General features: G+C 39.7%; 1 protein-coding gene across 3 annotated transcripts in view; it reads right to left on the reverse strand.

Annotated features, from left to right (window-relative positions):
- The window catches only part of LOC127976159 (NACHT, LRR and PYD domains-containing protein 3), a 579287-nt gene that overhangs the window by 233122 nt on the left and 321263 nt on the right, over nucleotides 1-24902 (reverse strand). The window contains exons 8-9 of one of the 3 annotated variants that reach the window (XM_052580380.1): nucleotides 22131-22177; nucleotides 20933-22062 (exon numbers count right to left, since the gene is read on the reverse strand). The exons of 1 other annotated variant lie outside the window; for it this stretch is intronic. In XM_052580380.1, the coding sequence (XP_052436340.1) occupies nucleotides 21509-22062; nucleotides 22131-22177 (601 nt within the window). In that variant the 3' untranslated portion in view covers nucleotides 20933-21508. Of the gene's footprint in view, nucleotides 1-20932; nucleotides 22063-22130; nucleotides 22178-24902 lie in introns of those variants that run through there. One more of the 3 variants, XM_052580369.1, reaches the window with a different exon arrangement.

A 24902-nucleotide genomic window follows, 5' to 3' on the forward strand; every position in this document is an offset into this window, starting at 1 on the left:
TCGAGTCCCAAGTAGGAGATGGAAGGATATAAAACTGGAGCGACGACCATGAAGGACGAGAGAGGACCAGGCCTGGGACATTAGTTTATGTGTTTACTTTTTATTTGTGCCGTTTTGTATTTACTTTGAATATTAAAATTATGTTTTTGATTGTGCGCCAGTTCCCGCCTCCTTCTTCCCGATGATTAGGAAGTTCATATCGTTACAATTACAAATGGCAAAACAGTCATCCAACTCTTCAGAACTGTCAGGCTCCCCTGCCAACGGGTGCCGTGAGAGGGCGTCTGCTGCAACATTATGCCGTCCAGGACGGTACTTCACCTCAAAATCAAAAACAGCTAATTGAGCCGCCCATCTTTGCTCGATGGCACCCAACTTTGCTGTCTTCAGATGACACAATGGGTTGTTATCCGTGACGACCACAAATTTTGCACCCAACAGGTACACCCCAAAATTTTTCTGAGACAGCCCACTTGAGAGCTAGCAGTTCAAGCTTCATACTACTATAATGCCTGTCATTTTTCTCTGCATTAGGTAGCCGGCGACTTGCATAGGCAATCACTCTCCTAGAGTCACCTTGCTGCTGATAAAGTACAGCACCTAAACCGTCCTTGCTAGCATCCGTCTCAACTACAAACGGAAGAGAAAAATCTGCAAAACCTAAGATGGGGCCATAGTAAGCTTCTCCTTTAACAGTTTGAAGGCTGTGCAACACTCCTCTGTCCAAAGTGAACAAAACTTGGGTCTCTTTACCATACTCTGTTGTCTCAGACAAAAGTTCACCAGGTCGTGAAGAGGACCTGCAATTTTAGAAAACCCTTCAATAAATTTCCTGTAGTAACTACAGAATTCCAAAAAGGACCTTAGTTCTTTCACTGTACTTGGCGTCTTCCATTTTCTCACAGCCTCTACCTTTCCTGGATCAGTTCTAATCCTTTGAGCAGAGATCTGATGACCTAGGAACTTGACCTGTTCTTGGAGAAAACTACACTTATCAGGCTTAACTTTGAGTCCAGCCTCCATTAACCTGCTGAAAACCAGCAGGTCTCTTTAGATGTTCCTGGAAAGTAGATGAATAAACCAGAATGTTGTCCAAATATACCAGCATAGTTTGAAATATCAAATCTCCCATTATGGACTGCATGAGGCATTGAAATGTGGACGGTCCATTACAATTCAATTCAATTCAATTCAATTCAATTCAAGTTTATTTGTATAGCGCTTTTTACAAAATAAATCGTTACAAAGCAACTTTACAGAAAATTATGTTTCTACAATATTTAGTAGTAGCTAGTAGTTTGTGCACATTTGACAGGATTTTAGAAAAAAAAATAATAATAATAATAATAATAATACAAGACGTAGTCAGCTAGACGATGAACTATCAATATTATTAATTAAGTTATTATATGATTCAGTGACACATTTAGCAATAATTGTTAGTTCTGTTTGTTGATTCAAGGTAGCATCATCTGGGGTCCTCTGAGGGTCAGCATCATCTCTTCTCAGGTGTTCTGGATCCAGACTGGAGCTTGTTTAAATCCTAGTTACCACGGGATGTAAATCCCGTGGCGAAACATAGAAACAAAATACAGACATCATTAGCATAGCTGCTGATCCAACAAAGTAAAATTAGTTTAACCCAAGTTAATGAATAAAAATGCACCTTTGAACAGATGCAACTACACTCACAATTAAAAAGATACATTATTCGAATGCTTGGCGAAAGAGATGTGTTTTTAATCTAGATTTAAACAGAGAGTGTGTCTGAACCCCGAACATTATCAGGAAGGCTATTCCAGAGTTTGGGAGCCAAATGTGAGAAAGCTCTACCTCCTTTAGTGGACTTTGCTATCCTAGGAACGACCAAAAGTCCAGCGTTTTGTGACCTTAGGGTGCGTGATGGGTTGTAACGTGGTAGAAGGCTAGTTAGGTACTCTGGAGCTAAACCATTTAGGGCCTTATAGGTAAGTAATGATAATTTGTAATTGATACGGAACTTAATAGGTAGCCAGTGCAGAGACTGTAAAATTGGGGTAATATGATCATATTTTCTTGACCTGGTAAGGACTCTAGCTGCTGCATTTTGGACGACCTGTAGCTTGTTTATTGACGAAGCAGGACAACCACCTAGAAGTGCATTACAATAGTCCAGTCTAGAGGTCATGAATGCATGAACTAGCTTTTCTGCATCAGAAACAGATAACATGTTTCGTAGCTTGGCAATGTTTCTAAGATGGAAGAATGCAGTTTTTGTAACATTGGAAATATGATTTTCAAAAGACAAATTGCTGTCTAATATAACACCCAGATTTCTGACTGAAGAGGAAGTAACAGTACATCCGTCTAGTTGCAGATTGTAATCTACAAGATTCTGTGTAGTGTTTTTTGGTCCAATAATAAGTACCTCTGTCTTATCCGAATTTAATTGGAGAAAATTGTGTGTCATCCAATCTTTTACATTTTTAACACACTCTGTTAGCTTAGATAATTGGGAAGTTTCATCTGGTCTCGTTGAGATATATAGCTGAGTATCATCAGCATAACAGTGGAAGCTAATTCCGTATTTTCTAATAATATTACCAAGGGGCAACATATATATTGAAAATAGAAGGGGACCTAGGACGGATCCTTGTGGCACTCCATATTTTACTGATGATAAATGAGATGACTCCCCATTTAAGTAAACAAAATGGTAGCGATCGGACAGGTAGGATCTAAACCATCTTAGAGCCTGCCCTTGAATACCTGTATAGTTTTGTAATCGATCTATGAGTATGTCATGATCTATGGTGTCGAACGCAGCACTAAGATCAAGTAAGACTAGAAATGAGATGCAGCCTTGGTCTGACGCAAGGAGCAGGTCATTTGTAATTTTAACAAGTGCAGTTTCTGTGCTATGGTGGGGCCTGAAACCTGACTGAAATTCTTCATACAGATCATTTTTATGCAGGAAGGTGCTCAATTGAGCAGACACAACTTTCTCTAAAATTTTAGACATAAATGGAAGATTTGAAATAGGCCTATAATTTGCCAGTACACTAGGATCTAGTTTTGGTTTCTTAATAAGAGGCTTGATAACCGCCAGCTTGAATGGTTTTGGGACGTGTCCTAAAGTTAACGACGAGTTTATGATATTGAGAATCGGTTCTTCGGCTACAGGTAACAGCTCTTTCAGTAATTTAGAGGGTACAGGATCTAATAAACATGTTGTTGGTTTAGATACAGTGATAAGTTTATTTAGCTCTTCCTGTCCTATGGTTGTAAAGCACTGCAGTTTATCTTTGGGTGCGATGGATGAAACTGAAGTGTTAGACGCTGTAGAATCTACATTCGCTATTGTATTTCTAATGTTATCTATTTTATCAGTGAAGAAATTCATAAAGTCATTACTATTTAACGTTGGTGGAATATTTGAATCAGGTGGCGTCTGGTAATTTGTTAACCAGAGTTTGTGTATAAGCTCTGCCCTAGCAGTTTTTAGAGCCTGTCTATAGCTGGACATACTGTTTTTCCATGCAATTCTAAAAACTTCTAAGTTAGTTTTTCTCCATTTGCGTTCAAGACTACGAGTTAATTTCTTGAGAGAGTGAGTATTACTGTTATACCATGGTACAGTACGTTTTTCTCTAACTTTTTTCAATTTGATTGGGGCAACAGCTTCTAATGTATTAGAGAAAATAGTGTCCATATTGTCAGTAATTTCGTCTAATTCGTGTGTATTTTTGGGTATAATTAGCAGTTGAGATAGATCAGGCAGGTTATTTGCGAATCTTTCTTTGGTGGCTGGAACAATAGTTCTGCCCAGACGATAACGCTGCGACATATAGTTAATATCAGTTATACGCAGCATGCACGATACAAGGAAATGGTCTGTAATATCATCACTTTGAGGTACGATATCTATAGCAGTAAGATCGAGTCCATGCGATATAATTAAATCTAGTGTATGATTAAAATGATGAGTGGGCCCGGTGACATTTTGCTTGACTCCAAAGGAGTTTATTAGGTCAGTAAACGCAAGTCCTAATGTATCATTTGCATTATCAACGTGAATATTAAAATCTCCCATGATTAGCGCCTTATCAACTGTAACTAGAAGGTCTGAGAGGAAATCTGCAAATTCTTTTAGGAATTCTGTATACGGCCCTGGTGGTCTATACACAGTAGCCAGAGCAAGAGATACATTAGATTTCTTTTGCATGTCTGACAGAGTAACATTTAGCAGAAGTATTTCAAAAGAGTTAAACCTGTATCCTGTTTTCTGGGTAACATTGAGAATATCACTATATATTGTTGCAACACCCCCGCCACGACCAGTCTGACGGGGCTCATGCTTATAACAGTAGTTTGGTGGAGTAGACTCATTTAGACCAAAATAATCATTTGGTTTTAGCCAGGTTTCAGTCAAGCAGAGTAAATCAAAACTATTATCTGTGATCATTTCATTTACAATAACTGCTTTTGGTGCGAGTGATCTAATATTTATGAGCCCAAACTTTAAAAATTGTTTTTGTTCATTTATTTTACATTTTTCTGGTTTAATTACGATAAGATTTTTTCTAGATCCTACATTATATTTATATTTTGACCTCACTATTCGGGGAACAGACACAGTCTTAATAGGTTTTACAGCGCAAGTACTTTTAGCATTTAAGCGGTTGGAACAAAACTCATCATAATGCTTATTTGAGAATTGTCTTACTAGTCACATGGAGCGAAGTGTCCTGGAGATGTTGTCAGAGAGAAGCTCCGCTCCAATTCTGCTGGGGTGTAATCCATCAGCGCGAAAAACAGAAAAGATTCCAGTTATTAACAAATAGCAGTTTCTGTTCTTTACACCATGACAACAACCATTCATTTAAAGCAAAAAGTCTACTGAACCTTTCGTGTCCTCGTCGATACGTGGGCAGTGGTCCTGACACGACGATCGTCGCCGCGGGCGTCGTGCTGCGAACCGTCTCGATCAGGCTCCTGAAGTCCCTCTTCAGCGTCTCCGTCTGCCGCAGCGTGGTGTCGTTAACTCCGGCGTGAAGCACGACCGCTCTGGGGCTCTCGCCGTCCTTCAGGATCGCGGGTATCTGCCCAGAAACATCGAGAACACGAGCACCAGGCAAACAATGAGTGTGCACTTTACCTTCGGCTAACGTAGCACTTACGTGTCGGACGATGGAGTCTCCGATGATCACAGCGTCGCGTCCTGTCTCGCGGAGGGGAGCGAAGCGGTTCTGGATGGAGATCTCGAAGGCAGGAGGGGGAGAAGTAGTCGCCCGGGACCCAGCTCGCGTCCTCCGCTGTGGATGCACCCAGGGTCCGTGGTGTCCCGGCGTCGCAGTGAAGGACATCTGGGAAGATCGCGTCCTGGGTGCACCGGGCCTGCGCAGAGAAACACACGGAGTAGACGTGGTGGGACTGTTAACAGTACGCTGTATACTTACCCCGGACTTGTGAGCGTCAGCCCGGGATGATTCCAGCGCGGCTCTCCGCTCTCTCAGCTGGGCCTGCTTCTGTTCCAGGTCGCGAATCTGCTTCCCCACGGCCTCGAGCTCGAGCTGCACAGAGTGGAGACATTCATCCGCCATTAAAGCAAGTAACAGTGAGTACAGCAGTGGTAATGTGTGAGAATAGAGTATTAGCAATGTAAGCGCAGTTAGCAGCAACCACGCTTGCTGATGCTAACTGGCTAAAAGCTAATAGCGGACCCGGGAGATCAAAATAAAACTAGTGATAGCGAGGCGCTCTGATTGTTTTTGTTGTAGAATACAATAGAGAATATATTCACGCGTTATATAAACGGAAACAATGATGTATAAAATTGATTTTTAAGTTAAAAATAGTAAATGAAAAGAATATAGTGACGGAGCTCAAACGTAGTACAGCCGTCAACAACAGACAGGAAGTGACGTATGTCCTTCCTTTCAAATATTTTGTTCACACATTACAGACCCCAAAGGGCACACGGGAGTATTCGAATATGCCAAACAGGGTGGTGAACGCAGTTTTTGGTTGGTCTTGCTCCCGCACGGCTATCTGATGGTATCGGCTCGCCAAATCAATGGTTGAGAAGAATTTCGCACCTTGCAACGCATCAAAACTTTCATCGATGCGAGGCAAGGGAAAAGCATCTCACTTTGTCTTTGCGTTTAAGTGCCTGTAGTCCACGCACAATCTCAAGTTCCCATCAGTTTTCCGTACAAGTACTATGGGTGACGCATACGCACTACTACTTGGCTTAATTACACTCTTCTGGAGCAGCTAAGTAATATGTTCCCTGACTTCACTATACTGGGTTGGTGGAATGCGATGGTAGGGCTGTGTTATTGGTACATCATCTACCAAATTAATCTTGTATTGTACTTTGTCAGAAAACCCTAATTCCTCATCACTTAATGCAAACACATCCATGTACCTCAGTAGCAAAGCTTTAGGCTCAGCCTGCTGCTCAGCAGCTCCACCCAAACACAACCCATTAAGGAAGTCTGGTAAGCCCTCTGTTACCACTTGCCTCTCTTCTGTGCTTACTGTAATCTCCTCCACCCCAGCCTCAACCCACTGTAACTTTACTTCAAAACCCTCTCCAGAACGTAAGGATTCAACAGGAGAAGAGAAAACCTAGCCAGGTACGAGGCTGCATCCATATATCCTCTGTGGAGAGATTCAAGACTCATATTGGAAATAACGGTGTTCTTTGTCTTAATTACTCTTATATTTTATTGTAGATTAGTGGTCTTTATAAATCACGTTTACTGTAGATCAGTGGTCTTAATACTAGCCTACTATAAGCAGCCAACAGGTCAGAGGTAATTTGTGTAAATAAATATATATAAAAACAACAACAAGTGTTATGTTGCAGCACATGAAATATAGTTACAGCAGAAATTGTGTAACCTAAGCATTAATATTTCTATTAGAATAATAAGAAGCGCATAAATTAAGACCTTTGGATATTTAAAATAAAGCCTGATAAAAATCTTTAGCATTTTCTTTGTTTATTATTTTAATAGTTTTTTCTTGGTTTTGATAGTAATACATTCCAATCAGTAATTTTACATGCAGATTAATGTATGTATAGACATGTAGTGTGTGTGTGTGTGTGTACGCGCATGTTTACATGAATGGTGGGCTGGTCTGGATGAAGTCCAGGGCTGATTTTTTTGTCACAGTCCAACTCTGACTGTAAGTGTATAATTTGTAAAAACAATATTAAATGCTTTTCAGTGTTGTTTAGTAGAAGAGTTTACACTCTGTCATTCATGCACATGCTCACATTCTTTCACACACAGGTCTGTTAAATGTTAAAATATCAATGTTAATGTAAATGGTTTATTTCTACTGTCATGCTAGAATAGTTGGTAAAGAATCTAACTAATTGTACATTTATTTAATAGTGTTTTCGTATATTTGTATACAATATATACAATTGAACAAAGTCCAATTTGATCTTAAAGGTCCCATGACATGGATCATTTCCTTTTCTTTAAATGCTTTTTAATGTTTCCTTAGGTGTACTTATATTGTTAGTATGATTTTTAGATTTAACATTTAGAAATAAAAAAGCATTTTTAGATTCTGATATTAGCCCTCTGGCTTGAATGCTCTGTTTGAAGGGGCGTGTCTGCTGTGAGACTCCGAGTAAACCACAACTGTTGTGATTGGCTGACATCTTTGCATTCAAAATGCGTATTACATGTGGAACCCCTCTCAAATATATATATATATATATATATATATATATATATATATATATATATATATATATACTATTACGGCTGTCGAGATTAACGAATCGTGGATTTGTTGATTATATAATTATTTTTGCCATCTTTTCCCATCACATGAAAGGCTGCAGTGATGAGCATTGAGTAGACAGAGTCTGTTTATCGCGTGAATGCAGTGATCTCGTCATTATTGCAACACGTTTTTCTCTCACAAAATGCTTTCACCACAACTGACAGGAAACACATGAATGCACCACATGAAAACAGTAAGAGCTTCGTTGTGCAGCATAACAGCGTCATTCATTGTAACGGCAGTTTGGGCAAGAGTGCAGATATACTTGCGATGTGTAACAGCTCCGGGAAAAAAAGGGAGCGTTCTTTGATCGCTCTCTGTAGTTAAATCACAATTTAAATAACAGATTTGTTTAATGCTACTAAGAGAAACAACGTGAAGTTGATCGTTTAGTCACTGGCTTGATTCACTGATGCATAAACAGTATTAAACGATTTAGAAAGAAAGTCTGTGTGAACTTGAATGATTAGCTACACATCAGAAATCACTGATCACAGATCAGGCATTAATGAACACTGTTACTCACTGTTTGTGCCAGTGCTGTCAAATCCATATCATAAAAGTCTGTTTGTAACGCCTGTGCTGACATTGCGACTGAATTATATGTAAATATTTGGGCGGGCAAAGCAGAGAAAGGGGAGGTAACAATTCTCCTTACAACGTCACAAATAGGAGATTCAAGATCAGCCTGGTTGAGCTTCCATTTTCTCAAAGGCAGAGAAAGATAACAAAATCTTGATTTACACCGATTCAAATTTCTAGAAACTTGGGCACCATATACAGGCTAGGAGAACTCATATTAATGTAAAAAAAACTCAGAAAGTGAAATTTTCATGTCATAGGACCTTTAAGTTATATTCAACAAATGTTCAATGCTTTATGAACTCTGTAGCTGTTAATGCCATCACTCTAAAAATGGCCAGAGATGTATAAAGTACTAGAGACCCATACTTGAGTAAAAGTACAAGTGCTCTATCAAAAAAGTGACTTGAGTAGAAGTTAAAGTGCTCTTTGAGCACCACACTTAAGTAGAAGTACTAAAGTATTCAACATTTTTTGTACTTAAGTATTGCAAGTAGTCTATTTTAAAATTTACTACTCAAGTACTGAAAGTAAAAGTAGAAGTATTGTGTTATGTAGCTATTAAAGAAAGTAGTCCAAAGTTTGAACATATTGTTTTTACTATTTCAAATGATTAACCTAAAGGACAATCACAATTCCTTTGACTGTAACTTCTTGTAAACAAAAAACGGTTACTAGGGTTAGTTAGCCCAATTTGCAAAATTATGTCATTAATAACTTACCCTCATATTGTTTCAAACCCGTAAGACATCTGAGGGTAATTTAGAATTTTTTGAAGCATCGAAAATACATTTTGGTCCAAAAATAGCAAAAACTATGACTTTATTCAGCATTGTCTTCTCTTCTGTGTCTGTTGTAAGACAGTTAAAAACAAAACAGTTTGTGATATCCGGTTCGCGAACGAATCATTCGATGTAACCGGATCTTTTTGAAACAGTTCACCAAATCGAACTGAATCGTTTAAATGGTTTGCGTCTCCAATACGCATTAATCCATAGATGAATTAAGCTGTTAACTTGTTTAATGTGTCTGACACTCCCTCTGAGTTAAAACAAACCAATATCCCGGAGTAATTCACTCAAACAGTACACTGACTGAACTGACTGAACTGCTGTGAAGAGAGAACTGAAGATGAACACCGAGCCGAGCCAGATAATGATCGTTCACGAGTCAAGAACCGTTTCTGTCAGACGCGTCCGATTCGTGAACCGAGGAGCTGATGATACTGCGCATGTGTGATTTAGCGCGAAGCAAACCGACACACATAGCGTCTGAACCGAACTGATTCTTTTGGTGATTGATTCTGAACTGATTCTGTGTTAATGTTATGAGCCCAGGTGCAGTCAACGCCAATGACGCCATTGCGTCGAGCGCAAAAGAATAGGTGAACTGTTTTCTTCAACTGGTTTATTGAATCGAACTGTCAGAAAGAACTAACGTTACTGGTCATCCGAGAACCGATGCAACCGGTTCTTGACTCGTGAACGAGTCATTATCTGGCTCAGCTCGGTGTTCATTTCTCTCTTCACAGCAGTTCAGTCAGCACGCGCAGTCTCGCTTGATTCGCTCAATGATGTGCCAGCTTCATCAAACCTGCCATCTACAGTTCTGGCAGTGGTTTGTAATGGAATGATTCGTAACATTTTTATAATTGTAACGAGTAACGATGCAGCACATAAAAAAAATATCGGAGTAAAAGTATTAAACTCAGCGAAAATATGTACTGAAGTAAAAGTAGGAGAAAAAAATAATACTCTAGTAAAGTACAGATACCGCCTTTTAGTACTTAAGTACAGTAGTGAAGTAGTTCTACTTCGTTACTATACATCTCTGAAAATGGCTGGATTATTTTTTAACCCAAAACGCTGGGCTGAGTCTGTTGGGTCATTTTGTTGGGTTATGCTGCTTTACGGCTTTTTAAGGTAAGTTTATTTAATGTTTTCTTTAATAAATATTTGAAATTGGCAGAATTATAACTTTTTTTGTTGGCAACAATACTGTTAAACTTCTACAGGTCAACATTATTTACGTTAAATGATGAACAGTTTACCTCAAAGGGCCAACCTACGTTACGTTACTCGCATAATCGTGTTAAGGTTTCTGACACGACAGATTAATACAGTTTTATTACTTTAGTACAGACAGTGACGGATGGCTGAAATATGCGAATATCTGTGAAAATAGAGGAAAAAGTCGTTTCTGACACTGAAAAGCGAATTTAACATTTAAGTGAGTCAAATGAGTTCAAATAAGTGAATACGACTTTCTGCTCTAATGTAAACGCCTGCATTTGTCCATATCGACATGTAAATCATACCAATTATGTACAATATAGTTGGACCGCAGGTCTAAAAGAAGCGACGATCCGGCTCAAATAAACCGGTTCATTAATTCTCAAACAAAGTGATTCCAGGAAAAGAATCAACGTCTCAGGGCATTTCAAAGTGCGCGCATGCACAGCGAGTGACGTAGGCTGCGTTAGTGAGGTGATTCTTCTTCTTGCTTTTTTACGGCGGACCACAGACAAATATGTGCATTACCGCCACCTATCTTGAAATGAACCATTGACACTTCCTATACTATAACCTCTCAACCAACCTAAGTTTTCCTTATTTACCCTACTGTCTATGTTATTTACCCGCACCGAGGCTTCATAGAGTTTCATCCGGCGCTGCGTGTTCAGCTCCTCCGTCCACTCTCAGACCCCATGACAGAAAAAACTCATTTAAATATGCTTATTTAACCCAATATTTCCCAAATATTCTACCATTAAATTTATTATACTCCTAACTGACTTTAATATATTTATAATTGTAAACTTAACTCCTATATTATTTAATTCCTTCTTCAACTCTTTCCTTTCTACATTATATCTCCTGCAGTGCATTACTACACGCTCAACTGTTTCACTAACTTCACATGCCTTACATAAATGTGTTGGATTCTTACCTATTAAATGCAATGTACTATTCAATCTTGTATGCCCCAATCTTAATCTTGTAATCATATTCTCCTCATATCTACTCCTACCTGATATTCTTCCTTTACCCACTATTGACTGTATTTGATGCATATGTCTACCTTTTATTTCATTATCCCAATATTGCTGCCATATTTTCAGAATATTCTTTTTAATAATTGACTTAATTTCTGACCTACTAAATAAAATCTGTATATCTACTATTTCTCGTTCTATTGCCTTTTTTGCTAATGAATCAGCCTCCGCATTACCTCTCAACGCAATATGAGCTGGAACCCACAAAAACTGTACTTCTAAACTAGCTTGTTTGATTGAATATAATTCTTGAATTATCTCTATTACCATATCCTGTCTTGTTTCTGATTTCATCTCCTTCAAACTTATTAGAGCTGAACTACAATCTGAACATATTACTGCCTTGGCTATTTTAACTTCCCTAATCCACCTTATTGCCATAATTATTGCAAACATCTCTCCAGTATACACCGATAAACAATCTGTTATCCTTTTATTCTTATACACTTTAACCTTTGGAATAATGAATGCAGAACCCGCATGATCAGTTTTTGAATCTTTTGATGCATCTGTAAAAATGTGCATATATTCCCCATATCTTGACCCAATATATTTCCTTACATTATATACTTCTGTTTCACATGAACCTTCCTTTTGTCTTTTTTCTAATAAACTTAAATATACTTCTGGTTGGGGCATAACCCATAATGGTACTGGAGATAAAGGAATTATTGGAGCAAATCCAACCTCCAATCTCATACAGTATCTCTAACTAATTTCCCCACACTCCATCCAAAACTATTACACTTTCTCTTCTCATGTTCCCAACTAGGACTCATTACTTTTCTTGTGGGATGGTCCTCTCACTGTCCTCTCAAATTTGCCCAATAAGATGCCATTAATTGCTGTCTTCTTATCTGCAAAGGCATTTCACCCATCTCTACCTGAAGAGCCGAAACTGGAGAAGTTGGATATGCTCCGCAGCAAATTCTTAGTGCTTAAGATTGAATCCTTTCTATTTTAATCAAATGAGATTTATTTGCAGAACCATATACCATACAGCCATAATCCATTATAGATCTTATCATAGATATATATATATATAGTTTTTAAAGCCAATCTATCAGCTCCCATTCCTAACCTGAAATACATCTCATTACATTCACAACTCGCTTACATCTTCCCACCATTTTTTCAATATGCTCTCTCCAATTTAATCTATTATCAAACCAAACTCCTAGAAATCTTACTGTACTTACACGCTCTAATTCTTTTTTATATAATTTTAACTTAACATCCATATTCCTCCTCATTTTAGTAAAAACTATTACTTTTGTCTTTTCCACTGAAAACTTAAAACCATTTTCCCCTGACCACTTTTCTACTTCATTTAGCGCATATTGCATTTTCTTTAGGTTATACTCTATCTTCTTTCCTCTAAACCAGATAGGCCCATCATCAGCAAACAATGATTTCCCCATACTTCTATCAATCCTTGAAAAAACATCATTAATCATGATAATAAATAATAGTGGACTTATTACACTGCCCTGAGGTGTACCATTATCAATTATTCCACTTGAAGATATAGCTCCACCCATCTTTACTCTAATACTTCTTCCTATTAAAAACTCTTTAATCCAATTATACATTCTTCATAGAAAATAATACATCTAACAAATTATCTTCAGCCTCTTTTTTCTTCTTTAGTTCAGGATATTCCTTCATCACATCCTCTCTCATTTTCTTACTCTGTTCAGTCAAATTCTGAGCTATTTACTTTAATAAATGCCTTTAAAAACATTTCCACTTTATCTCCATCCTCCACAGCTATTTCTCCCTCCATACTTAAAACTGGATATCCATTACTCTTTTGAATCCCTTTCACTTTTTTAATCATGCTCCTCCTCTACTGGTGTATTCTTCCCTATTTCATCACAAAAAGCCATCAAATATGCTTTCTTAGCTTTCCTTACAATCTTCCTTACCTCAGCTTGTGCTTTTTTATACTCTATTAAATCTTGGAAATTATGTGTTTTCTTAAATATGCTAAATGCTTTCCTTTTCCTTCTTATTGCACTTGCACATTCTTCATTCCACCATGGAAACTATCTTATTCTTCCTACCTCCTTTCCTCTTTGGTATACATTTATTTGCTGCTGCTTGAATGGCATAAACAATATCATCACTTATCAGTTCTACAGATCTATCTGATTCTATTATAATATTCTTTAATCCCTCTTCACCCAGACTCATTAATTCTTCCCAATTCGCTTTATCAAACCCCCATCTACCAATATTTCCTTGATTCACCTTACTTCCTCTCACATTTACATTAACATATATCATTATTGGATAGTGATCACTCCCAATAGTATCTTGTCGCAATATTTCCCCACTCAGCACTCCCTGCAATTGAATCAGACACCATTGTTAGATCTAGCACAGACTCTTTACCTGTAGCCACATCTACTCTTGTACTACCCCCATCATTCAGACATACCAAATTCCTCCAATCTATCAAATCTTCCATCACCATTCCATTAGAATCTGTCTCTAAACCTCCCCATAACATACTCTGTGCATTAAAATCCCCACACCAAATCACCCTTCATTAAGACCCTCTATTTGTTCTAAGTCACTCAACCCTAATTTCTTACAAGGATTATAAAAGTTTATTATAACATACTTTTTCCCATTCACCCGTACCTCCATTACAACATACTCTTGTGCTACACCTTTGCCTAATGATCTATAATGCATGCCTTCCTTAATCAGAGTAATTCACCCTCAACCATTACCCTCCTCTCAATCTCTTCTCTCACTCACATATCCTTTAATAACAAAATCAAATCTAGTTTTAAGCCATGACTCTTGTATACATATCAGATCCGGTTTAACTTCCAACTCATTAATAACACTTTTAAACTCCAATCCATTAGCCACAAGACTTCTTGCATTCCATTGTAAAATTAAAATCATGCTCCTATCCAAACCATGCTTCCTGGCTTGACTGTGTCTCATTAATCAGCCCATCCCTAACCATTACCCATGTTATGTCCTTTACTCCCAAGAATCTCTCTGCTGCCTTGACTATAATTTGAATCTTAGCTGTCTTCTTTTCAGTTCCCTGTCAAGGGAACTTCGAACTGCGTCCTCTGAAGGGACACTATGGGGAACACCTCGTCATGACCCGTGTCTGAAGCATACTTTGAAAAACGCCAACGTGTTGGCCGGCGACAGCCTCTGACGTCGCTACCGGCGCGACTATAAATACGCGCCCGTAGGACCCGTCCCTCATCTTCTTCGTCTTCATTGACTGTTTTATTTGAAGCGTGCATCTGAGAAACGACCAGAACTGTAAGAGCATTCTATTATTATTATCATGGCATCCACTAGCAAGGCGTTTAAACAGTGTGTGCATCCATGTCAGTGTTATTTTCCACCTGATGACACACACAGTCTTTGCGTCTCTTGTTTGGGCGAAGAGCATGCGCGCGATGTCCTTGAGGGGGCAATCTGCGTGCACTGCGACCGTTTTTCTGTGAAAGAAGCTCCACTCTCGTTTGTCTTTCTTTACGAGTAAAGAGGGACGGCTATCTGGCTCCCGCGGCTCAGGTCCTGCCGTTGCCGAGGCACGGAGGAGAATGAGCTTGTGGGGGTCACAGGTGGATCTCGCTGAGGAGTGTAGAGAGGGACTTTTCCTTTCACACTCTCCGGAGGCAAACGAGAATGAACTTCAGGAGGAAATATGTGTTGTCATTAACCCATTCTGATACTGAAGTTAGTGCTCTTCTAGGTTTTACCCAGAAAGAGCTGGAGATATTTGAGAGTGGTGAAGAAGCTGAGGCTGGGCCTCTCATTTCTCCTGCTCTGCGTATGGGGAGCTGTAAGAGGTTATGGATCCCGCCACGGCAAAATTAGACTTGCCATGGAAGCGTGCCAGAAAGGTAATGTCGCGAGATCGCCTCGATGAGCGTTATTGTCTGACCATGGCCCGCCAGCCCAGGTGAGCTTCCATTCTTGCCTGACTTACATGCAGAAGTCGAAAAGGAATGGAAGAGGCCGTTTTTCTCTCGCATCCATCGGTTTCAGCATACGAGTTATGGTGATATCTATGGCATGCATGAGAGCAGCTATGAGAGGATGCCCCCTGTAGAAGAGATGCTGGCTAGCAATCTCTCAGTGGAGGAAACATCCTCTCCAAAATCTCCCTCTTTGCCATCTAAGCCCTTCCAGGATACATCCCGCTTAAATGGTGAATCATACGCAGCAGCAGGTCAGGCTGTGGCTTCGTTGCACACAATGGCAGTGCTTCAAGCTTACCAGGCTGACCTGCTGAGGGACCTGGATACAGGCGAGGCCTTTCAGCTGCCTTTAAATCTTTCATCCCACGAAGGTCCAGGTCCGAGCCCGGACAACAAAGGGGTCCTGGCCCATCTAGATCTGAGAATCGGAGACGGGCGCAGAAGGCTAGTGTCGCGGCTCGCGCTCCTCCCCCGCCTGAGGGCAGGGGCAAAAGTAATCGCGGGTCACAAAGAGGTAAACAGGGTCTGAGGGATGTGATTCAGATGAGGCAGCGTTCTCGTCCGGATCCGAGCGATACCTAGGAGTTACTCACTTCCTTTGGATGTTTTTAACTTCTGTTTTATTTCTCCCCTGCCTAATTCCCCTGTAGCCACCAGCGCTCCACCTGATCAGGGTTAGGTGGAAAGTTTCTCACATAATGGTCTCCTATCCTTGACCTGTTATGTTTTGGTTGGTCCTATTTTCATATTGACCACCTTACTGACGGTCCGGACCAAAAGGGGGCGCCCCGTAAAGCGGGACTCCAGGAGGGTGGGTGAGTATGTAACCCTTTCCGCTTATGGGTGTTATGTTGCTGGTGGTTATATGTCTACTAACAAACTCTGTGAGTTTCCTTTACAGTGCTCAGTTCCAGCCTCGTGCTCTGGCCCGCGTGTGGGAAGCAAGCGCTCTGCGGTTGCTCGTACCTCACACCCCCGAGGAGCCTGGCTGATCGTCAGAACTGGCACAGCACTGCAGGGAATTTCATGGATGTCCGGCCAGGTCACCCTGAGGGGTCGCCTAGCGGCTTGGCGCATCCGGGGAGGTGGTAGTTACAGAGTCCTTCTGTATGTACTGCCTCAGGTGCTGCTCCCCTCACTTGAGGGTTGGAGATCGCCTCTCCCGTGCGATCCAGCGCCTCTGCAATGCTTAGGAACCTTTCTGTACACACGCTAAGCCTGTGTACTTTCTCAAAACCACATGGTGGTCAGTGTGCACGTGAACACTTTGCGCACTGTCTCAAATCCACGTAAGTAGTAAGTGTGCACGCAAGACTCTGCGCACTTTCTAAAATCCTGTACGGTAGGGGTTACGCGCTCTGCTTCATTCCCTTTCTGAAGATGAATGCCCTGGGGTCCATGGGCTTAATTCAACCAGTGTGTATTTGTTATACACCCCAAGCATCGCTTCCCTCAACATGAGGGGCTGTGTGGACTCCCACATATTGTGGTTACCAGGTAGTATGCTTCATCATGCCTCTCTGATGGTGAGCTCCCACATACTGTGGTTGTTGAGTAGTAGGCCTCACCAGGCCTCCCTGGAGATTTAGCTCCCACATACTGTGCGTTTCCACTAAATAGCATATTGTGGTTTTTCAGAGAGTAGGCTTCACAAGGTCTCTCTGAAGGCGAGCTCCCACATACTGTGGTTGTCAGGTAGTAGGCCTCACCAGGCCTCCCTGGAGATTTAGCTCCAACATACTGTGCGTTTCCACTAAAAAAAAAAAAAAAAAACGAGCTCCCACGGTTTGTGGTTGTCAGGTAGTAGGCCTCACCAGGCCTCCCTGGAGTCGAGTTCCATATTACCTTCCACTGAGGTGGTTATCTGGTAACAGGTAGTAGGCCTGTCTAGGCCTCTCTGTAGGTGAACTCCCACATATTGTGGTTATCAGATAGTAGGCTTCACAGGTCTCTCTGAAGGTGAGGTCCCACATACTGTGCTTGTCAGGTAACCTTTCAGTACACACGCTAAGCCTGTGTACTTTCTCTAAACCACATGGTGGTCAGTGTGCACGTTAATGCTTTGCGCACTGTCTGAAATCTGGTACGGTAAGGGTTATGCGCTCTGCTTCGTTCCCTTTCTTAAGATGATTAGCCCCGGGGTTCCTTGGGCTTCATTCAACCAGTGTGTACTTGTTATACACCTCAAGCACTGCCCCTCAACATGGGGGGCTGTGTGGGCAATTCTCGCGGTAGTTTAGCAGCGCCCCCCATTTTTCTAAAAGGGTCGCCTATGAGCATGCTGCTCGGAGCTCGGAGTCCTCCTCTCATGGGAGACTGAATTTTCATTTTTTTCATCAGAGCGCTCCAGTACTACATGGTGTTTTGAGACGCACTGTGAGAGCAGATATCCTGCTGAGGCAGGGGCTGAGGCTCGGGGAATGACGCCTTCGCACCAAGGTGTTGAAGCAGAGTTGGAGAGGTTGGCCAGACCTGGGTGGATTGGTTTTGCGGCTCAAGAGAGCTTCGCACTATCCCCTCTGGCTTCCTCTGACTCATCCAGCTCCATTGGGGCTGGACGCCATGGTACAGGCGTGGCCGAGGCTTCATCTGTATGTTCCGTCCTCCAATTGCTCTGCTCCCGGGCCATTCCATCTACGGGCTACTCTATCAGAGTGCCACGAGAGCCCCTCCTTATCGTTCTGTAATAGACAGTGATAGGTTCTTAGCCGTATCCCTTTAAAGGAATCTTTTGTGATTCCAAGCCTTCAGCTCTACCCCGGGCCGAGGCCTTACAGGTAAGTTGGGTATGTAGCTTAGGCCTTTGGCCATAAGGGATAATGTCATGGACAGCCGTCGAACCGTCCCAGGGGCGACTCCCTGTGAAATGGTAGAGTTGGTACTTAGTGTTTGCCATGATTCTGGCCTGCACTCCCCTCAGCATGGCGGCGTGGGTATACTGTTCCCCTTAGTGTCCCTTTAGAGGACGCAGGTTGAAGTTCCCTTGACAGGAAACATCTCAGGTTACGAATGTAACCATGGTTCCTTGAGAAAAAACGAGACACTGCGTCCTCTAGCTCCCTGCCATGCTTCGGACGCAAGCTTCACGAAGAAGATAAGTGATGGGTCCTACGGGCGCGTATTTATAGTCGCGCCGGTAGTGACGTCAGAGGCTGTCACCAGCCAACACGTTGGCGTTTTTCAAAGTATGCTTCAGACACGGGTCACGACGAGGTGTTCCCCATAGTGTCCCTTCAGAGGACGCAGTGTACTTTTGCCCCTTTGCATTATTACACACTATTTTCCTATTTAATACTGTAAAGCTGCTATGATGCAGTATTTGTTCAATATAACAGGCTTATTACTCATAATACATGGAAAATACAGCTGCAAATGGACTTTGCTTTTCCATTTGAAATTTGGCAGTCCATGTGCATTCATGAAAACTGAAACAGTAATTTTTGTTCAGTGTTTTTGAAACAGTGTTTTTGTTCAAGATTTGCAGTTGTGTTTGGATTATGTCACAATTTGTCACATGTGGAAAACGCAATTGAAAATATAATTTACAATTATTTTTGAAAATTGTCCTTCCTTAGACAGGCTCTATACCAGAGTACACTGCTCTCAGGTGTAGATCTTTGGTTCAAAGCTTAAGTGTTGACAATAGTTCACCTAAAAATGAAAATTGTCATTAATTATACATCCTGGTCTGAAAGTTCTCGAATTTCATCAAAAATATCTTAACTTGTGTTCTGAAGATGAACGAAGGTCTTAGGGGTTTGTAACGTGAGGGTGTGTAATACAGTAAATGACAGAATTTTCATTTTTGGTTGAACTATATGTTGAACTACCCTAAGCTGTGCACATCTACCTCACAGGAGTCTTTATATAAATTATTTTACATTTAAATTTAAAAAATGTTAATTGTCAATGTCATTTCACTGTGTATTTACATAGCTAAACATGTCAAAATGTAATAGTTAAATATCTAGACACAGGTCATTCAGAAATAATTTATTGCAACTGTATTTCTGTGATTTTTTTTATTTGCATTTTTTATTTGCATTTTCTGGAATCAAAAAAAAGGGAAAATTGCATGTTGTTTGTCATTGGAACAAATTTGTGACTGTCAGATGGCATTAAAATTATTTTTTTTAACAGTCTAAATAACCTGTATTCTTCATTATTTATTAATCCATGATTGCTTTGTTAAGCAAAAGTGAAATTATGAGAATAACCCAGCAAGAATAACCCAGAACCATAAAAATGCAAACACACAAATGGTAAAAATGACTCTATCTTGGGTTTTCTCAATAACCCAGCATGCTGGGTTAAAATGTGTAACCCAGCAAGTGTTCTGTCCAATATTTACCCAGTGCTGGGTTGCTAATTGGGTGGCACACAGCGTGTTCATTTTCTGCCAGCAGGAGGCGCTAAGAGCGGGAGAGGAAGAGGTTTCTCCGGTAACAGCTGCAAAGCAGCACTGAGCTCACAAACGCATAGTCATAAAAAACACCCACTCTGGTTTTTGAAACCCTGCAATGTAGTAATTTTAAATAATTAAAAAAGCAAACCAGCAGGCTGGGTTAAATGTAATAAGCCAACTGGTTGGGTTAAAATAACAAAGCGTTGGGTTTGTCCCTTTTTGACCCAGCGCTGGGTTGCCAAAATAACCCAAATTGGGTTGTTTTAAACCCAGCAGTTTTTAGCGTATATTCAAAAATGCAGCTCATTAAAATAATCTCCAGGAACGTTAATAGGTCAAGTCAAGACTCAAATAGGCTACATCTATTTGAAACAGAATAGTTTTTTTTTTTTTTTTTAAATATCAGTAAAATATATTTATTTAGTTTAGAAAAGTTCAGTATTCATATATTTATAAAAAAAAAAAAAAAAAAAAAAAAAAACTGCACTCTGGCCCTGATAGCAGGTTGTTTTTGTTTTGTTTTGTTTTATTTTAAACATAATATTTTATACATAATATACTGTAAATCTGTAGAATGAAGAAAATACTCCATGTTTTATTTCTATTTACAGAGTGATATTTATATGGCATGTCATGGAAATTTTGTTAATTTTGGCATTGACAGGCACAAATGCAATCAGGAGTAAGAACAATAAAACCACACAAAATTTAAGTTTCATATTTCAGACGACCTTCTCAGCAGACAACTGAGAATGAGTAATTTGAATGTTAACCTTTCACAAACAGTATTTCATCAGAGACTTCTCATTATTTAGGTAATGCATATTTCTACAACTTTGAATGTTACTGTTCTTTTAACCAAACTGTAGTATTATTATATCTACCCATATATATATATATATATATATATATGTGTGTGTGTGTGTGTGTGTGTGTGTGTGTGTGAGAGAGAGACAAGAAAATATGTATTTTAATTGTTTTTATTTGAATACATCATAATATTAATATTATTATGAACTCCACTGACTTCAATGGATTTAAATTCCTTCAAAATTACAACTGCTAAAAAGGCTACGTTTATAAAACCTACACATTCCTTTTCTAACAAAATATCAAGACATTACCCTGAAATATTTCAAACAAAACATATTTATTTAACTTTAATAAACTATTACTTTCAGATTTTCATACTGCAATGTTTCTTCAAAAGGTGGCAGCAGAGTAAAATTAATTTTTTAATGCCTTTTTTTCCACTTTTTAAATCTAGAAACTTTGTTGTATGTGAACTTCTGATCTACAAACAGACATGAATTTAATTTGTAATTTTTTTGTGACAATTTGTGTGTATGCAGTGCAAGCATGTTTACAAATAAAATACAGTGGGAAGGAATTAATGTGTGTGTGAGTGCAGGAAAGGAGCTAAAAGCATTTTACATAAGTAATTTGAGACAACTAGTAGATGTAAAATAATAATACAATCTGTATAATTTCATGTGAAAAGCTACAGTTCAAGGTAAAAAAAGACCTGATATGCAAAAGGTGTAAAAATGTAGGTTAAATGGCTAGATCTCTCCTAAAAAAAAAATAATAAAAAAAATAATAATAATAAAATACCATGCTTGAGTAATTTTCACACTAAAGTACTACTATAGAATTATTATTATAATTTTTTTATACAATAAAGTACCTCTTCCAAATCAAAACAGACTAAGGAAGCTGTTTAATCTCACACAGCGACACTGAACATTTTTCTCGATATAGTCCAAATCCAGCATAGAGGGGTTCAGTGAATGTGGTGTTGAATGTGTGTAAGTGTGTGAGTGTGTGTGTGTCAGAGATGCTGTAGAAGGACAGAGTGCCAGCTGACCAGTCCAGATAGACTCCTACTTTGTTAGAGCGATGTGAAGAGGTAAACATACACCTACTCTCATAGGCCTCATGAGAGACAGTAAAATGGTCATCAATACAATTTAGACTCCAGGACTTTTTGTTGAGTCCAAACCAAGTCTCATTACTCTGTCCTGTCCTGCAGACTCCTTTATATGTCACTGATATATAAACCCCTTCTCTCCCGCTCCATTTAGCCTCCCAGTAACAGCGACTAGTCAGACTCTCTCTACACATAACCTGATAACACTCAAATCTCTCTGCGTGATCAGGATATGGCTGCGTATTGGCCATGTGTGTCACTTTTCTGTTCCTCTCAGACAGAGCAAGATAAGTGTTTGCTGTGGTCAAATCCAGTGTGAGATCACATGCATCTGCAAACAAGAATTGAGATTATAAAATTTATAACATAAAACAATAAATAAGGTAAGGTATATCTTACATTTCTGTAATCCTGTTTTAATCCAGATCTTTCCTCCATGATCCACACTGTGAAAAATTAAAATAAAAATTCACACTCATTTTAAATAATAATAGTTTTATTTAAAGGTTTTGCCACATCAGATTCATTGGCAAATACACAGCAGATACAAATTAAACACTCAACAACATAATATATACTTCTGATAAAATTTGTAAACGTTTAGTGTCAATTAGTTCTTAAAGGTTTGTCAAGTCAAGTCACCTTCATTTATATAGCACTTTAAACAAAATATATTGCATCAAAGCAACTGTACAACATTCATTAGGAAAACAGTGTGTCAATAATGCAAAATGACAGTTCATCATTGAATTCAGTGATGTCATCTCTATTCAGTTTAAGTAGTGTCTGTGCATTTATTTGCAATCAAGTCAACGATATCGCTGTAGATGAAGTGACCCCAACTAAGCAAGCCAGAGGCGACAGCGGCAAGGAACCGAAACTCCATCGGTTACATCGGTTTCTCCCAAAAACCTTGGGAGAAACCAGGCTCAGTTGGGGGGCATGTTCTCCTCTGACCAGATGAAACCAGCAGTTCAATTCCAGGCTCCAGCAAGTTTGTCACAATAAATATCGCCATCTCAAAAATGATGGGCCCAATTTGAACAATTTAAGCGCATGGTCTAAAGTGCATGGTGCAGGTGCACTTAGGATTTGTCCAAATCCACTTTTGCTAGTTTAATGACAGAACATACGGTCAGCACACCTGGTGCATGGTCTAATGCTGCATTCACACCAAACGCGAATAGAGTAAACAAATACGTAGCCTAATTCTGTTACATGCAAATGACTATCCATTATGACATGTAAGATGTTTTTTATTTATGCAGCCTACACAATAATAATCTTTTACATTGCAATCCTTTAAAAAAAAAAAACACTACTGTGTCATTGACTTTAGACCAGGTTTTCGTTGGTCAATAGGGCAGTCTATTTCAGTTGCGCATAAACACACCTCATTTTCAGACCAGCACACCATGAGTGCACAAATGGGCGCAAATGCATTTGCCATTTGAACAACATGAACAGGATGTGAAAATGCTGAAATGCATTGGGCTTAAACTAGCAAAAGACACTTGCAGTGTGTCACTGCAGAACACAAGATCCAAGGGGCGTGGTTGGATCCACATCTAGGGGGTGTAGATTGTTAGATTTAGGGGTGGAGCTTTTGGATGTGGTTAAGTTTAGGGGTGGAGATGAGTGGTTTTAAGAGTCGGTGGTGGAGACGGGTAGGTTTAGGTATATGTAAGGTGGAAGGAGTTGGATCTGGATTCAACCACGACCCCTGGATCTTGTGTTCTGCAGTGAGGACCGTCTCGGTCTGAAACCCAAACTTTTAGAATTTGTGTCAATTTGATGCAGTCACCCCTGACTTTATTTGTGCCTTATATTAGATCTTCTTCTACTTACCTCTCTCCAGTGATTCTCCGAAGATCCAGATCCCCAGTGTGCGTGTGTGTGGTTCACCTTCCTCCTCTGCCGTCTTCACCCAGCCTGCAAGGATCCATCCCTCACTTCACCCTAGACTACCTGCTCCTCTACTTGTGCCTGTTCAATAAACCATTCTGTCTGTTACTTCTCAGCCTCCCGAGTGTTCCGTAACAAAACCTGTATCTTTGATCAGTTTTTGCTTCATGACTTTATAGCACATTTATAGTTTTCTTTTCTCCTCTCCTCTCTCTCACTCCAGTTTTTCACAAGTTCATCAAACAACTGTGTTAAAAATATTTCATCAAGCACGGTGAGTTATGGAATGATATTCCGGACTTTATTCAAAAGGAATTGCAAATTGTATTTGCAATTGCGTTTTCAATTTGTGGACGCATAAAATGTGACATAATCCAAACGCAAATGCAAATCGCGCATTACCGTTTTCATTTTCGTTTAAGCGAACGCACAGTGTCTGCCAAATTTAAAATGGAAATGCAAAGTCCGTTTGCAATTGTGTTTCCCATATCTTACGAGCTATGAGCCTGACATATTTAAATAGCAATATTAATTACCACATTTGCCTTTTCACTCTCTCTGCACTGTGCATGTAAACTACCAAAACTCAAATGGAATTGCAATTCCTTTTGCATCACGAGCCAGAGCGCTTGACAGCTTGGCAAATTTAACATTTTTTTCTCTGGATAATGTTATATGAAGCACCATTACTTCAAACAATTTATACTTGAAACCTGCCCTCTGAGAAATCCTGAAAACATTGTTATAAATTGAAGCAAATCACCTCCCCCTTTGCCTTTTAGATGCGGCTCATGTTTATAACAGTAATCTTGGGTGGTGGACTCATTTAAAATAATACAATCATCAGGTTTAGCCAGGTTTCTGTCAAACACAGCACATCTAGATTATGATCAGTGATCATATTATTTGCAAAAAGTGTTTTCTTAGAAAGGGATCTGATATTCAATAAGCCAAGCTTTATCATTTGTTTATCCGTATTGCATCTGTTTTTTATTTGTTGAACCTCGTTTAAATTGTTAATCTTAACTTGGTTTAGCCATTTTTGTATTTTCTAGTTCGGGGAACAGACACAGTCTCTATAGTGTGATATCTAGGTGAAAGAGTCTCTCTGTACTGAGAATTAGCTGACCTCTGTGACGTGAGGCAGCTAGCAGACGGTCGGTTTAGCCAGTCTGTCTGCTTCCTGACCTGGGCCCCAGTTAGTCAAGTATAAACTCTAAGACTATTTGCCATATTTCTTGACAGAAGAGTGGCGCCACCCGAGCA

Source organism: Carassius gibelio, chromosome B17, assembly GCF_023724105.1.
Source record: "Carassius gibelio isolate Cgi1373 ecotype wild population from Czech Republic chromosome B17, carGib1.2-hapl.c, whole genome shotgun sequence".
Classification (NCBI taxonomy): Eukaryota; Metazoa; Chordata; class Actinopteri; order Cypriniformes; family Cyprinidae; genus Carassius; species Carassius gibelio.